The sequence below is a fragment of the Rattus norvegicus genome, chromosome 17 (genome assembly GCF_021556685.1).
Source record: "Rattus norvegicus strain SHRSP/BbbUtx chromosome 17, alternate assembly SHRSP_T2T, whole genome shotgun sequence".
Taxonomy (NCBI): Eukaryota; Metazoa; Chordata; class Mammalia; order Rodentia; family Muridae; genus Rattus; species Rattus norvegicus.
The window spans coordinates 79911978-79929271 of record NC_141550.1 but is presented as its reverse complement, the minus strand read 5'-3'; the positions used below and the strand labels follow the sequence as shown (position 1 = coordinate 79929271).

The 17294-nt window shown below is 43.4% G+C and overlaps 1 protein-coding gene across 4 annotated transcripts in view; it reads left to right on the top strand.

The window, feature by feature from the left end:
* The window catches only part of Ccdc3 (coiled-coil domain containing 3), a 100667-nt gene that overhangs the window by 34086 nt on the left and 49287 nt on the right, over positions 1-17294 (top strand). The window contains exon 3 of one of the 4 annotated variants that reach the window (XM_087591368.1): positions 10878-12044. In XM_087591368.1, the coding sequence (XP_087447494.1) occupies positions 10878-10907 (30 nt within the window). In that variant the 3' untranslated portion in view covers positions 10908-12044. 4 annotated transcript variants of the gene reach the window in all.

Sequence of the window (17294 nt, the reverse complement as noted above, 5' to 3'; positions counted from 1 at the left end):
GAGAGACATGTGAATGACACCTGGAGTTGTCCTCTGGTTTCCACAAGCATGTGTGCACATATGTGTACCTACATACACAGAGAGGAAAGAGAAGGGACAGCTCCCCAGGGCCTCTGCTTCCCCTGATCATTCTCTTCCCCTAGCTAAAGGAAGTGGGTGTTGAGGTAAAAATAAAAATTCATGGGAACCGGTTCTCGGGTGTACCCTTGTGGTCTGGTTCCCGCTAGTTCCAGCTCTAGCAGGCCAATGGAATTAGCTCTAATTTATCACTGCAGCTCCACGCTTCCTCCAAGTACTCCCTGACCCAGGTGGGTTGCTGCCATGCCAGTTTCATACAGGGACCACCTATCTCGTGGCTCTCTTACTGTGGACTCTGCTTACATTCCCAGCATCTACCCCTCCCCCCACTAGTTACAGTATAAACTCCCAACAACCTGTTAAAATCAAGGCTCAACAAACTGCAGCCCAACAATCAGATTTGTAAGTTGAATTCTCAATCCACAATACATCCACACAATGAGCTCACAACCAATTGATAAGGATATAAACCGCCCACCTAGATAAGATAAATTTGCCTACAGAAATTCATCCCAGGTATCTTGGCAATTCAAGATCATCCAGATCTGGGTCGTCCTTCTCCGTCTCCATCTTGATTCTCCTCCTCCTCCTCTCCCGCCTCACAAAAATTTTGTCCCTGCTTTTATCTTTTAATCATGGCCCTGACCTAACTGGTGCCAGCTCTCCCTGCATATTGACATCAACCTACAAGTGGGTGGTTGTAGAGGTCATTTTTAAAGCACCCAGGGTCTTTTAATGCAAAGTTTAAAGTCTATGACTTAGGGCAAGGGGAGGAGAGGATGGGAGAGAGCATGGTGTGGACAGCCACTCCATTTCCCGTGTGTCTTCATGTACACAACATAGCACTTGGCAGAACCACACAGGAGTGATAGTGGTCCCAGCCATGAAAGGAAGAGGGGAAAATTGTCTTTAATAAAGTTGTAAGCTCGAACTAAAAATAATCCTCCCTGTGCCTGATACTCAAGAAAAACTGTAAATCTTGAGTAAAATTTGAAGTGCCCCCTCCATGGTGTCTGTGAGCCCTTGTTGTATCTGATTGTGTGTGTGTGTGTGTGTGTGTGTGTGTGTGTGTGTGTGTGTAGGTTGGGACTTCAATTTTCTTTGTTTTGGTCACTTCATGTTGCTTTTTAAAATCTAACAGTAACGTTCAGGTCCTAGAAAGAAAAGAGAAAGGCAGTTCTAAGCTCAAGGCCATTTCTCAGGAATGCATTAGCCAAAGAAACTTTGGGGATTCCCAATTTCTGTTTATTTTTTAAAATGGCAGACTGCACACTGGAGGTGGAATTTTTTTTTATATCAAATATACTAGTTGCGGGAAACTAAAGAAGGACCACCAGGTGCTGGGGACTGAACCTGGGGTCCTTTGCAAGAGCAGCAAGTGCTCTTAGCCTCTAGGCCAGCGCTCGGGCCTCTTGGTTCAAGTTTGACTTTGTCTTCTTATCAAGTTTGTCTTCTTATCGAGTGACGTTTGTGTTATTTACAGTCACCCTCATCAGTCACCCTTATAAAACTCAATGTGTCCACCGTTTGGTTTGGCACCTGGCGTACGCATATCTAAATTCTGATCTCTTTAGCTGAGCTTGGGTTTTCTGCCACTCCTACCCTCTGGGAAAAGGTTCAAAGGGGGTTTCCTGACATTTGCAGACGTTTCTTTGAAGTTCAGGTTGCAGCAAGCTATTTGGAAGTTCCATGAAGCAGTTGTCACTAACCCAAACAAGCAAGGGGAGGGTTGGGGTGGGTGGTGTCCCTATTTCATCTGCTTACTGGGGACATGGGTAGCTTTTTCTGATCCTCAGATGAGCCTGAGCTCTGTCCTTTCTCTTGCTTGCCATGCCTTCCTTTGGAAACCAATCTAACAGATCTCACTGTCTCCACCTCTCCAGGCTGAAGACGCACAGAGACAAGATCTGTTTGTGCAGTGGGTCCATGGCCCTGGGGAATAAAGCACAGAAAGAAAGAAAAAATACTCCAAGGCATTTACATAAAATCTTCTCAAGATGTGGGATGAGCAGCACTGCACTGCAAACCAGATCAATACATTAATACTGTATTAATACAGTATCAATACATTAATACTTATGGAGTCATTGTCTTCTCTACTTTTTAGGCTCTTTGGATTCCATTTTTATTTGTTTTTTTAAAGAATTATTTATTTTATTTATGAGTACACTGTAGGTACTCATAAATATGAGACACACCAAAAGAGGGCATCGGATCCCATTACAGATGGTTGTGAGCCACCATGTGGGTGCTGGGATTTGAACTCAGGACCTCTGGAATAGCAGTCAATGCTCTTAACCATTGAGCCATCTCTCCAGCCCTTTTATTTGGTTTTTTGAGAAAAGTCTAGGGGCACTGAGCTAGTCCGCCTGCTTTTTCCTTTCCGGACACAGACTTGGGAAGTGCCCGTTTGGTATCAGGCAATGAATGGTGCCTTGGGGTGTGAGATTTTTCTCAAGAACCCTATAGTATGCATTCTCCCCTCATAGATAACGAAGCTGGTTTTTGCCAGGGATTAAGGGATTAAGTGATTTGTACACACCCCAATGATGAGGCTGAATCAGGGTTGGTATCCGGGAGGCTCTAACTCTGTGCACGCAGTTTGGAGCTATTTCTGGATGTAGGGCGAGCCCCTTCCAAGATGCTTGGTCTGCTAAAGGAGTCTTTGCAGGCATCTTGCCCGTGGTTAGGCGTACTTGTATTACCCCGTACCTTCTTTTTCACCCAACTGCCCTATACATTAAGAATATCAGCCCAGGCTGCCCAGGAAGGGAAGCCCAAGGTCACTGTGATGCCCTTGAGCCTACAGAGCTGTTTATGATCTCTGGATTCTTTCCCATCTATTATCTGGCCGCAGCCCTGTCCAGAGGAATGGTGGAGCATTTGGTAATTAGCAACAGGTCAACTATAAGTCAGGGACTGTGCTGAGGAATAATAAGTTTCTTTTTACTTATTATTCACAGCATTCCTACTGTTTACATTTACTTTGTATATTTTGCATGTACGGTGGCAGAGTGAAGGTTGGAAGACAACCTTCGAGAGTTGATCCTCTCCTTCCACTGTGGCTTCTTGGAATTGAACCCAGTTGCCAGTCTTGCCTGGTGGGCACGTTCACCTGCCCAGTCTATATTCGACTCTGCTGTCTTGTAAAAGAGTGGAGGGCAGGGCTGGAGAGATGGCTCAGCGGTTAAGAGCACGGACTGCTCTGATCTTCTCAGAGGCCCTGAGTTCAATTCCCAGCAACCAAATGATGGGTTATAACCATCTGCAATGGGATCCAATACCCTCTTCTGGGCATATTACAGGCAGAACACTCATATACATGAAATATATAAACAAAGAATGAAGGGTGAGGCAGGAGGGGTGCCTTCCTCTAACCGAGTGATGACGGCAGCTGTATAGTAACCAGTGGTTATGGTCTCAGTCTAGAGGTCGATGTATTCTTAATCTGGTTTGTAGCCAGCTCTGTAAGTTTTGGTGGATACATGGGCTGCTCCTTGGTGAAATATGACTCCTTTATAGGGTTATATACCTTGTCTATGTTAATAAGTCATATGCCATTCAATGATACTGGGGTCCATGATTTAATTCTAAGTTCTTGACCTTACTTAGGAATACTGACTTTTTCCCCCATTTTTCTTTTTGTCCACCTTGTGCTTTTGTAATGGTGCTCTGACCTTTCGAAGATCACCCTTTCTCAAATGGTACCCTGACTTTCATCCATTCTCTCTGGTTTTAATTGCACCCATGGAATCCAGGCCTGGTCAATTAGAACTTATACTTCCTGGCTATGGTGTGTGTGGCTCTAAAGTGGTAGAGACCTGAGGCAGGCCAGTAAGTCTTTGCTGGAACCAAGGGAAAGACCAGCTCTGGTCTCATGGGGGTTGCTCTAGGCAAAAGAAGGATCAATTTTATTTTAGTATGTGGTTTAACCTTAGATGGGCCACATTCTCTTGGAGGCAGGGAAGGGCTGCCTTTAAGAGCACAAGACTCCTCTCTCTCTCTCCTCTCTCTCTCTCTCTCTCTCTCTCTCTCTCTCTCTCTCTCTCCCTCTCTCCCTCCCTCCCTCTCTCTTTCTCTCTCTCTCTCTCTCTCTCTCTCTCTGTGTGTGTGTGTGTGTGTGTGTGTGTGTGTGTATGTCTAACATACCTTCTAGTATCACAAAGACAAGTCCCTCAGATGACCTTACCCTACCCCATTTCTATCTTGGAAAACAAAGTTGTGTTGGTGTGAAGTGGCCACTGTGCCTAACTACTGGGACCTGTGTACCACCTTCTCACATGGGGTTGGGGAGAGGGACTTTAATGTTCTTCAAAGCCATATTCCTGGTCTGCAGAAGTGGTGGAAAGAATGTATGTTTGTTGCCATAGGAAATCAGGTATATTTTAAAAGGTATCAGTGATAAGCCATGAAAAGGTTTTCTTTTCCTTTCTTTGTTTCTCTCTCTCTCTCTCTCTCTCTCTCTCTCTCTCTCTCTCCCTCCCTCCCCCCTCCCTTCCTTCCTTCCTTCCTTCCTTTCTTTCTTCACTGTAGGGTTGTTAGTTTGGCAAAAATGCAAAACAGTGATCCTAAGTCCTTGAATCATGGATGAGAGCTCACTTTGAACTTGCCTACTCCTTACATCCAACAACCCGTCCTATCCTAATGGTGAGAACCTAGGAACTAGCCTATCTTTGCCTTGGGAAGGTACATCCTCCGAGAGTAGAAAGTGTGTTAGTTTCTCTGCCTGTGTCTGTGGCAAAACACCTGACATATCTTTTTTTTTTTAATTTTAAGATAACAAAGTTTTATTATAAAGAATTCTGCACATGAGATAGAGTAATAATTCACATGGGACTTTAATTCACATTATTGTAAACATTTTGTTTTCACAGCATTAGAAACATATTAATGTCTAATTAATGGTTGCAAAGATGTGTACATCTCTTTCTGATGGTGATTTTGTTTGTAAAACAGATTTCAAGACAAAGAGACTTTTTAAATAAAATATTTCTACAAATAACATTTTGAAAGCATGAAAACTAAAATAGAACTGGTAGTTTTATTATATATGCTAAAATATTTCTTGACTCATGATGAACCACAGAAAGGTAAACAGTTCTTTTTTTTTATTGATCAATTAGATTTATTTTTTTTAAATTTAGAGAATACTTTATTAGTTTTTGTAATCAAACGCACGTAGATAAGACCTTACATATTTAATACAGTGTGTTACCCCTGTACAAATGGAAAAAACTTAAGTTCAACATTTCTAGACCAATATGGCTGTTAATTTCTGTACAGTGCCAACTCAACACAGTAAACGGGGATACTTTTTTCCAAAGTTGACAGCAGAGCTAAAGTTTCCAAAAATTCAAATTATATATCTGTATATATATATTTATATTTATATAAAAAGACCAATAATAGCAGTGTGTTATGCATCAACAGCAGCAACAGCTTTTCCAGGTTCTGCAGTCATCTGAACAAAACTGTAGAGACATCCAGCACACTCCATTAAAAAAAAAAAAGTAAAAAAACAAAACCCGAGAAAACAGCACAGTTCTGTTACTCTTGTGGTACCTGGCACCATTTTTTTTTAAAATTAGCTTCTCAATCATCATCTGGAAAGAAAACATTCTGAGCAACATCATTAAAAACAGCTCTGATAAAGCACGGTCACTACTACGTATCATAAAGCAGGTACAAGCTATTTTACATCCACAGAGGTATGATACAGTACTGTCCTACATCTATAATACTAGAGGATACAATTTAAAATTATTTGAGACTTGATTCTACTTTTCCAGCAGAGGGCCCAAAGGATGGTGTGACACAGCTTTGTAAAGAAATATACTCTAGACAGGATTTCCTTTCACTAGTGGCACAGTTCTAAGGATTCATTCTCTCCATGAATGTCAGCTAAAACCGTTATTAAAAAAATGAAATATCCCTAGAACAAAACCGTATAACCACCGGATTCACATGAAGATGACCTAGTGGAGACAAGCTGGACCTCACCTTACCAACAAGCTATCAAATCTGTTACGTTTAAACAGTGAGACCTCCAAGGAAGGAGATGCCAAGCAGTGCTTCAAAGCTTCGGACCACAATCAAATACAGCATCCTTTTCAACAGAAGCAGAAGCTCATCTGAATATGCTCAAGGATGCTGACATCAACATTTAATCATCTCCTCACTCATCCAGGAAGAAGGGGAGATCAGTTACTACTGTACTTTATTGTGTTCAACCAAATCACCATGTTACAAAAATAGCAAGCTGCCATAATAAAAAATAAGGCTCCTCTATCCAGCACCATATAGCATCATTTTACTTTCAAGCCTAGAAATTGCACACTTGTATATAAACCAACCGAAGATGAGGATTGAGAGTTCATCTTGGTGGATTTTTCCTTTGATGAATATGAAGTGTCCTTCCTTATCTTTTTTGATGACTTTTAATTGAAAATTGATTTTATTTGATATTAGAATGGCTACTCCAGCTTGCTTCTTCTGACCATTTGCTTGGAAAGTTGTTTTCCAGCCTTTCACTCTGAGGTAGTGTCTGTCTTTGTCTCTGAGGTGTGTTTCCTGTAGGCAACAGAATGCAGGGTCCTCATTGCGTATCCAGTTTGTTAATCTATGTCTTTTTATTGGGGAGTTGAGGCCATTGATGTTAAGAGATATTAAGGAATAGTGATTATTGCTTCCTATTATATTCATATTTGGATGTGAGGTTATGTTTGTGTGCTTTTCTTCTCTTTGTTTTGTTGCCAAGATGATTAGTTTCTTGCTTCTTCTAGGGTATAGCTTGCCTCCTTATGTTGGGCTTTACCCTTTATTATCCTTTGTAGTGCTGGATTTGTAGAAAGATATTGTGTAAATTTGGTTTTGTCATGGAATATCTTGGTTTCTCCATCTATGTTAATAGAGAGTTTTGCAGGATACAGTAACCTGGGCTGGCATTTGTGTTCTCTTAGGGTCTGTATGACATCTGTCCAGGATCTTCTGGCCTTCATAGTTTCTGGCGAAAAGTCTGGTGTGATTCTGATAGGTCTGCCTTTATATGTTACTTGATCTTTTTCCCTTACTGCTTTTAATATTCTTTCTTTATTTTGTGCGTTTGGTGTTTTGACAATTATGTGACGGGAGGTGTTTCTTTTCTGGTCCAATCTATTTGGAGTTCTGTAGGCTTCTTGTATGCCTATGGGTATCTCTTTTTTTAGGTTAGGGAAGTTTTCTTCTATGATTTTGTTGAAGATATTTACTGGTCCTTTGAGCTGGGAGTCTTCACTCTCTTCTATTCCTATTATCCTTAGGTTTGATCTTCTCATTGAGTCCTGGATTTCCTGTATGTTTTGGACCAGTAGCTTTTCCTGCTTTACATTATCTTTGACAGTTGAGTCAATGATTTCTATGGAATCTTCTGCTCCCGAGATTCTCTCTTCCATCTCTTGTATTCTGTTGGTGAAGCTTGTATCTACAGCTCCTTGTCTTTTCTTTTGATTTTCTATGTCCAGGGTTGTTTCCATGTGTTCTTTCTTGATTGCTTCTATTTCCATTTTTAATTCCTTCAACTGTTTGATTGTGTTTTCCTGGAATTCTTTCAGGGATTTTTGCAATTCCTCTCTGTAGGCTTCTACTTGTTCTCTAAGGGAGTTCTTTATGTCTTTCTTGAAGTCCTCCAGCATCATGATCAAATATGATTTTGAAACTAGATCTTGTTTTTCTGGTGTGTTTGGATATTCCGTGTTTGCTTTGGTGGGAGAATTGGGCTCCGATGATGCCATGTAGTCTTGGTTTCTGTTGCTTGGGTTCCTGCGCTTGCCTCTCGCCATCAGATTATCTCTAGTGTTACTTTGTTCTGCTATTTCTGACAGTGGCTAGACTGTCCTATAAGCCTGTGTGTCAGGAGTGCTGTAGACCTGTTTTCCTGTTTTCTTTCAGCCAGTTATGGGGACAGAGTGTTCTGCTTTCAGGCGTGTGGTTTTTCCTCTCTACAGGTCTTCAGCTGTTCCTGTGGGCCTGTGTCTTGAGTTCACCAGGCAGGTTTCTTGCAGGGGAAAAGTTGGTCCTACCTGTGGTTCCAAGGCTCAAGTTTGCTCGTGGGGTACTGCCTAAGTCCTCTCCGCGGCGGCAGCAACCGGAAAGATCTGTGCCGCTCTTTCCGGGAGCCTCCGTGCACCAGGGTTCCAGATGGCGTTTGGTGTTTTCCTCTGGCGTCTGGATGTGCACAGAGTGCAGTCTCTTCTGGTTTCCCAGGCGTGTCTGCCTCTCTGAAGGTTCAGCTCTCCCTCCCACGGGATTTGGGTGCAGAGAACTGTTTATCCGGTCTGTTTCCTTCAGGTTCCGGCGGTGTCTCAGGCGCAGGGGTCCTGCCGCTCCGGGCCCTCCCCTACAGGAACCCAGAGGCCTTATACAGTTGCCTCTTGTGCTAGGGATGTGGGCAGGGGTGGGCAGTGTTGGTGGTCTCTTCCGCTCTGCAGCCTCAGGAGTGCCCACCTGATCAGGCGGTGAGGTCTCTCTCCCATGGGGTTTGGGAGCAGGGAGCTGCTGCGGGCCGGGATCCGCGGGTGTGGGGCTTCCGGTAAACACAGGAAGTGCCCGGTCCTAGAGGAATTTTGCCTCTGTGTGTCCTGAGTTCACCAGGCAGGTTTCTTGCAGGGGAAAAGTTGGTCCTACCTGCGGTTCCAAGGCTCAAGTTTGCTCGTGGGGTACTGCCTAAGTCCTCTCCGCTGTGGCAGCAACCGGGAAGATCTGCGCCGCTCTTTCCGGGAGCCTCCGTGCACCAGGGTTCCAGATGGCGTTTTCCACCTGACATATCTTAAGGGGCTGAATCAATTACTTTGGTTTATGGTTTCAGGGTTGAGCCCTGACTCCCTTGGCCCCAATGCTAACCTATGACAGCTGTGAGAGCAAATAGCCAAGAAGAGCTATTCACTTCATGGAGGACAGGAGGCAGAGGGCAACTGGAAAGAGTCAGGGTCAAGAGATCCTCCTGCACCCACCCCATGGCCTTCCTCCTTCAAGTTGGTCCTACATACTAAAGTTTCCAGAACCTCCATTGCTCTCAGGTGAAGGGCAAGCATTTAGAAAAGGAGGCCAAGCAGGACATTTCATATTAAAACCCAACAGATAGGAACCTAAGTTGTATTCCATTACTTAGCAGGTAGAGTCAAAAGCATCAGGAGTTCAAGGCCAGTTTCAGCTACTTAGTGAGTCTGAGGCTAGACTGGGCCATGTCAGACCCTGTCTTGGTTTGAATATGCTTTGCCTAGGGAGTGGCACTATTGGAGGTGTGGCCTTGTTGGGTTAGGTGTATCACTGTGGGCATGGACTTTAAGACCCTTGCTTGCCCTAGCTGCCTAGAAGCCAGACTTCTCTAATAGTCTCTTTTGGATGAAGATGTAGGACTCTCAGCATTTCCTATGCTATGCCTTCTTTGATGATAATGGACTGAACCTCTGAACCTGTAAGCCAGCCCAAATTAAATGTCATCCTTTATAAGAGTTGTCTTGGTCATGGTATCTGTTCACAGCAGTAAAACCATAACTAAGACAGAAACTGGTACCAGGGACTCTGGGGTATTGCTGTGAAGAATGTGGATTTGGGGTTTTGGATTTGTACAGCAGTGGAATGCATTTAAGTCGAGCTTAATGGGTCATCCTAGTGGGAATATGGAAGACTTTGTTGCTCAGAGTGATTTGAACTGTGCAGACCTGGCCCAGGAGGTTTCAGAGGCGAAGAATTTCAGTTTGTGGACCAGAGACTGTTTCTGTGGTGTTTTGGCAAAGAATGTGGCTGCTTTTTGCCCTTTTCAGAAGAGTCTACCTGAGGCTGAGGTAAAGAGATTTATATTAATTGCACTGACAAAGGAAGTCTCAAAAAAGCCCGGCAGAGACTTTGTTCTCTGGTCAAGTCTAATGAAGAGCAATTTGAACAAGTGTAGCAAGTTGAGAAAGGAAAAATATAAATTATATGGCTCAAGTATTAAAGGAGCACTAAGAAGTGAAATGGAGCTGAATCCTGTGTTCGAGGATATTAAATTGAATTAAGTGAGTAGTGACCTTGGGGGCAAGATCTCACCTAGATAAATCCAGGTCCAGGCATGGTAGTACAAGTCTTTAATCCCAGGAGGCAAAGGCAAGCAGATCTCTGCATTCAAGGCCAGCCTAGTACAGAGTAACTTCCAAGCAGAGAAAGACTTAAATCCAGATGTGGTGGACCATTTGGGAGACAGGTATGCAGATCTCTGAGTTTAAAGTCAGTCTAAAGAGCAAGTTCCAGGACAGCTTAGGCAGTGGAGGAGTTGGAAAGCAGAAAGCTGGTGATGATGTAATAGAACAAGGGGCCAAGTTTCAACCCCAGCAGGAGCAGAACTCAGCAGCATTGGCCACTTAGCTCTGGCTTTACAGTCAAGAGGAGAAGGACACTACTTGGACAATTGATGCTGGTTAGCTGGAGCTAAGAAATTAGTGGTGATTAAGAAGAGACCAGCATGTCTGAGGTGAAATTTTCTTAGAATTGTTTTCTGAGAGCACAAAGAAGCTGTGTTTCAGAGATAACCAAGGTTGTATCTCGTGCTGCAGCTGTGCTTGATAATGTGTAAGAGTCACCCAGGTGGTACTGGTTTTGAAGTTATGAAGGGGTCATGGAGAGAAGCTGAGATTCAACACTCTGAGAGGCCATGGAAGGCCATGGGTGATGGTGCAGCCTCAGTTGCAGTTGACAGCCCAGGACTGAAGGGCCCAGGACTGCAGGGGTCAGCCTGGCACCATGAAGAGAACTTATGAGAGGCTATTGGTGAATTCTACTTGCAGCAGAAGACTCCGGCATATTGGAGATGCTAGCACCGTGGGATGACCCCTAAGAACAGCAGCAACAGTGGAATGGAGTCAGCAAAAGCCTAGAGTGCTACAGAGGGCAGAGCTGGAGAAGTGATGCCAGCCCTTTGGAGGAGCCCAGAAGACCATGTGTGGATCCCAGACATTGGAACAAGAACCTGTAACTGCTGAAGTTGCCTTGAGGACTCCAAGACGCCAGAGCTGTGTGATATCTGCTGAGGAAAGCTGCTAACAGGGAGTGGAATCTGACCAGGAGAACTAAGGTTGTTGTAGTCAACAAAGACAAAAAAGGGGTTGGAGATCTGAAGACCTCTTTGACATTAGACATAGAGATGCAGAGTTTGGAGTTTGCCCAGTTGGTTTCCTGTCTTGCTTTGGGGGATTACAGTTAAGTGATTGGAAGAATCTCAGAAGAGACTTTGAACTTTGGGTTTTTAACATTGTTGAGACTTCTCTAGACTACGGGGACTTTGAGTGTTGGACTAAATGTGATTTTTTATTATGCTATGTCTAGGTATGGCCCCCATAGGCTCATGTGTTTGAACAAGCCTGTGGGGGCCAGGGAGTAGAATGTCATGGTTTGAACTAAGACAGACCCTATCTCAAACTAGCAAAGATAAAGGAAACTGGAAAAAGGGTGAGAATGAAGAGAAGGTGTTGGGAGAAATGAATGGGCAAACTGTGATAGGAAAGACATCCTAGACCTGTCTAGGATAATATATTATTTCTAGGTGACATATTATCAAAACATTTCCTGCTTAGAGGTAGATGTATTGTTTTGGTGTTTTTATGCATGTGATCTCAATCTGGTTTGTAACTAGCTCTGCAAGTTTGGTGAACACATGGGCTACACCATAGTGAAATGTGATTTCTTTGTAGTGTTAGATATCTTGTCTATGTCTGTAAATAAGGCCGCATGCTACACAATGATACTGTGGTTCACGATGGACCATAGGTATAATGTCACGTGCCATGTAGCCTGCTGTAGCGAAGGCTAGCTCCTCTAGCCTTGTGTAAGCTTCCTCTACAATGCTGATACCACAATGAAATTGCCTATCAATTCATTTTTCAGAATGTACCATTCTTTTGTTAAACAGGGTGAGAAATAATATTTCAATAATAATATTGAATATTAGGGTTGTCATGATTCATTCCTTTAATCTTTATGAGGACCTTCTTTTTGACAGAGAATATTCTAGAAGTTGAAAGGTGAACACTGGATCAAACTCAGCTTCCTACCTATGAGCGCACATTCCATTAGTTGCCTCTACCTACTTAGGGCAGTTCAGTTGCTAAGGTAACACGGAATGCTCAATGAGAATCATTCCAGCCTGTATGACTTTGGCCTTATCTTGTTCTGGCACAGGCACTTGTTTGCATTTCAATTTTGCCACACTGGTGTTGAACCCAGGGCCTCATGCTCCACTGTAGGCGTGCCCAAGGTCTGCAGTTCCCAAAACTGTCCATGCCACTTCTGTTTTATGTCCCCTGGCCGTAACACCCATGGCCACCTAGCTCAAGGCAGGCCTGTATTCTTGGTAACCCTGCACTTACTACATAGCTCTCTTAGGATTGCCATGAAGGGGGGGGGGCTCATCACGAACCACCAGCAGTGATGCTGGGCTTTTTAGTAATTTAGCTAAACAGTAGCCCTCCTTAGGAGATCCACTCATGGGCTAGATGCTTCCCAGATACCCCTATAGCTTAAAAGCAGGAACTTAAGGGCTGGGCTCTCTGCATCTGTTTCTATCAGTTGCTGAGTGAAGCCTCTGTGATGGCAGTTATGCTAGGCTCCTACCTGTCTGCAAATATAGCAGAATATCATTAATAGTGTCAGGGATAGGCTCTAGCTCATGGCATGGGTCTCATGGGCCAGGCATTGGTTGGCTCGTCCCTCAAATTATGCTCCATCTTTTACCCTGGTATATCTTTTAGTCAGGATAAATTGTGGGTTTTGTGGCTGTGTTGGTATCCCACTCCCTCCATTGGAAGCCTGGTTACAAGAGATGGTAAGTTCAGGTCCCATATACCCCATTGCTAGAAGTCTTAGCCAGAGTCACCCTCATAGATTCCTGTTTCCATTGTCCTCAGTTTTTAGCTAGTCCCAGAGATGCCTCTCTCCCTAATTCAGTTGTCTCTTCCAGTACTCTCTCTTTCCACCCTCACCCCACCTCATCCCTACTGTTCCTATCCCCCTCTACCACTCAGTCCCCTCGCTTCCACCCACCCCTAATGTCTAATCTATTTCCCCTTCTCGATGAGATTCAAGCATCCAGACCTGGGCCGTCCTTGTTACTCAGCCTCTTGGGGTCTGTGGGTCGTACTCACTTTTAAATGGATGTTAGTCATAAAGTACAGAATAACTACGCTACAATCCACAGACCCATGAACCTGTCTTAATCTACTCAGGCACGTTCTGAGTTCTTTGTCAGTCTCCAAACAAAACAAGTCACAGATTGGGGCTCTTGATCACATGGGAATTATAGGTTATTTAAGCATATGATGCCATAGATGGTAAGGCTAAGTTTCATGCTACATTATAGAGTGGGATACTAATGCCAGACCCTATGGACTTCTAGCATCCAGTGGCAGATGTCCATAGAAAGTTTGTTGTGGAGATACAGGCAGATGACGAAGAGTGTTGCCAGCACAAGCATAAGCTTGAGGAAACACATTATACATTCTGCTTGTTGGAGACTCGATTCTAAATTCTATTTACCAAACACTTGACAAAGCTCCCTTCACAAGCTAAACAATCCCTCCCAACACCTGGAACTCGGCATGTTTTTAACCGTACACCAGGCGCATGAGAAACTGGACGGGAGGCAGGACTTGCTGTTCTTTTGGAAACTGGGGGTCAAAAGGCAGAATTTCTGGCTGACAGAAAGTAAGGTTTGAAAGTAGAAATCAGAGAGATTCCACATAAGAGAGGTGGCCTCTGTCTTTGGTTTTCTGTTGAGATTTCTGTGCCATTTGCATTTTAAGTTCCTTTGGTTTGTCTCTCAGTCTTGAGAGGTTGACTGAGATGTTGGTCACCAGGGCTTCTCCATCCCCATCCTAATGGACCTGTTTGATTTCTGTACAGATTCTGCAAGTTGGGATGCAAAGTCAGCTGAATGATCGGATGGCCTCCTCTTGTGTTTTCTAACATTTGGTGCACAGGGACTGTCTGTGTACAAGCTCTCCAGACACTAGGGGAGATAGGGTGCAGCAGGGAGATTATTTCAAGGGCTTTTAGGAGGGCAATGACATGAAATTCCCCCATCTACATTGACCTCTTCTCTCCCTCATTCACTGAGGAGTTGCCAGAACAAGTGTTGTCTGATAAATCTTGCATAGATAAAAATACCTCCTAGATGGACACTAACAACAATCTCTTTGGAATGCTTTCTATGTTAGGGGTCACCAGTAAGGCAGCCAGACTAGTGTCTACCCAGTGTTCACTAGCAAATTACTGCAAGGCTGGAGGCTGTTGACAGCAGAGACTGAGGCTAATGCACTTGTCTGTAGACGGCTGGGTTACTTTCTCTGCTGGTTTTCTTCATCAGTTTGGAGCACAATTATAAAGCCTTTGGTATAGGTTTTGCTACTGTTAAATTTCAACAAGGAATCAGCATGTAAATCTAGAAGACTAACTCTGTAAAGAGACCCAGGTGAGGAATCTGAGTCATGCTTGGATTATCGGTGACATGAGCAGTAGGCTTTCCTGCATTTTTATTATGACCCTGGGAATATAGATATATAAAGATGAGCACAAATCAAATGTCTCCTTATACCTACAGACAGGTTTAATTATTTAAATTATATATAAATAAATAAATTATTAAAGTATTTAATTCCAACCCTTAGGAAAGTTGTAGGCAGGCAGATCTCTATGAGTTCTGGGAAAAAGGGCACTGTATTATAGTAAGACCCTGTCCCAAAACGAAAAATCCAGCAACCCCCAACTCTTTGACACACATGTAGATTTATCAGGGTTGATCATAATTTTGATTTTATAGTCATCAGTGCCAAGAATGGCACTTTATATAAAACCAACAGTATGAAGTGACAGAGCTATGTTGAAGGTCATTTCAGAAATCACTGGGAATTTTTTCCTAACCCTGAGCTGTCTCAGTCAGGGTTTCTATTCCTGCACAAAGACATCGTGACCAAAAAGCAAGTTGGGGAGGAAAGGGTTTATTCAGCTTACACTTCCATATTGCTGTTCATTTTCTGAAGGAAGTCAGGACAGGAACTCACACAGGGCAAGAACTTGGAGGCAGGAGCTGATGTAGAGGACATGGGGGGATGTAACTTACTGGCTTGCTTCCCCTGGCTTGCTCAGCTTGCTTCTTATAGAACCCAGTACTACCAGCCCAGGGACGGCACCACTCACGATAGGTTAGGTTCTCCCACACTGATCACTAATTGAGAAAACGTCTTACAGCTGGATCTCATGGAGGCATTTCCTCAAGGGAGGCTCCTTTCTCTGTAATAACTCCAGCTGGTGTCAAGTTGACACACGAAACCAGCCAAACTTCAGTTAACATTTTTTTTGTTTGTGAAACTCAAGTATTTAAACTTATACATCCTAAAATAATACAAACTACAGATAAACTACTTTGATCCTTACATACTAAGGAACAGCCACAGGAAAATATTAGTCTTTATTTCCTGTAACAAATCATAATGATTATATAAGAATAGAAAAGTTGAGGGGAAAGAGCTGCAGTCAAGATGTAAATTAGTGGAAAAAAGAGAAATTAAATGGTTCCTAAAATTGTGTAGCAGTCTTAAATCTGAGCCAATAGAAGTGTTCATTGCTGCTATGACAGCATGCACAAGGCCTTGTGTGCATGGCTGCAGGAGTGTTCATTGCTGGTGTGACAGAATGCACAGGGCTCTGTGTGCATGGTGCAGCACAGTTAATCAATGCAACATGGACCAATACTGTCGGAAACCCCTCAGCTCACTGTGTCTTCAGAAACCTCTCACCAGATTTCACATTCCCTTTCTTATGGGGCAAAATATGTGTTCCTGACCATAGGTAAGATTTGAGCTTAACATAACATCTAAGGAAACCCAACTGATTGCCATTATCTTGCCACACATAAAAAACAGAACAAAACAGCACAGTGGGAGAGGACCAGACCAAGTGTTTCATGTGTGAGAAGTCATGATGCTGGCGATGTGGGATGATGTTGGCTTTCTGGGAAATCTCCCTCCTCCTCAGCTTTACCTCGAGGCTCTTAATGGAGCACACTTCTGAGAATCCGGGCAGGACTTTCTTTAGAGACGAAGCCCATCAAAGATTTGAAGACTTTCTCAAGCTTTGTAGCAGTCGCAGTCTAAATGGTGAGAAGAATTGGGTCTGAGTTCTTTTTAATGATGGTGAAGGGCCATCTTTCTCTGGTTTCTAAGAGATCCAACCTCCAGGTTCAATGTCATGAAAAGGCTGGTTTTGTGTGTCATGTTGACACAAGCTAGAGTTAACAGAGAAGAAGGAGTCTCATTTAAGGAAATGCCTCCATGAGATCCAGCTGTAGGGTATTTTATCAATAACTGATCAATGAGGAAGGGCCCAGCCCATAGTGAGTGGTGCCATCCCTGGGCTGGTGGTCCTGGGTTCTATTAGAAATCAGGCTGAGCAAGCCAGGGGAGGCAAGCCAGTAAGCAGCACCCCTCCATGGCTTCTGCATCAGTTCCTGCCTGCAGGTTCCTGCCCTGTGTGTTCCTGTCCTGACTTCCTTTAAAAATGAACAGCTATGTACAAGTGTAAGCCAAATAAACCCTTTTCCTCCCCAACTTGCTTTTTGGTCCTGGTGTTTGGTCACAACAATAGAAGCCTTAAGACCTTGACCCTTTGTAAATCTAGGCTCAATGCTGACTTATGCCACACTAAGTGCAAATTTGCTGCTCTAAATCAGGAGGTGCACAGTGTTAATTACAAAATGGGTTTATCATCACTGGCTTAAGATAATACATGATGGGCTGGAGAGATGGCTCAGCCGTTAAAGGCTAGGCTCACAACCAAATATATAAGATAATACATGATGACATTTATTGCAGTGGTATTCTTCATTAGAGTTCTGGAAACTGATCTTCAAGTTTCAAGAAATATAAGTAACTTGTTTCTCTAATAGTCCTGCCTATGGATATCATATGTGTGCTGTGTCGTTGTGCGGTATCTGTCAGAAAAGCACAGGCATAACAAAAAGCACTTAATATTATGTTGGTTGCAAACCCATTATACCAAGTGAAATGGAAATCTCACTATTTGCATGATAATATTCTAAGATAATGACTGTCCTGGATAGTTTTACATCGATTTGACGATGAAAGCTAGAGCCACTTGGGAAGAGGGGACCTCAACTGAGAAAATGTCTCCAGCTGATTAGCTTATGGGCAAGC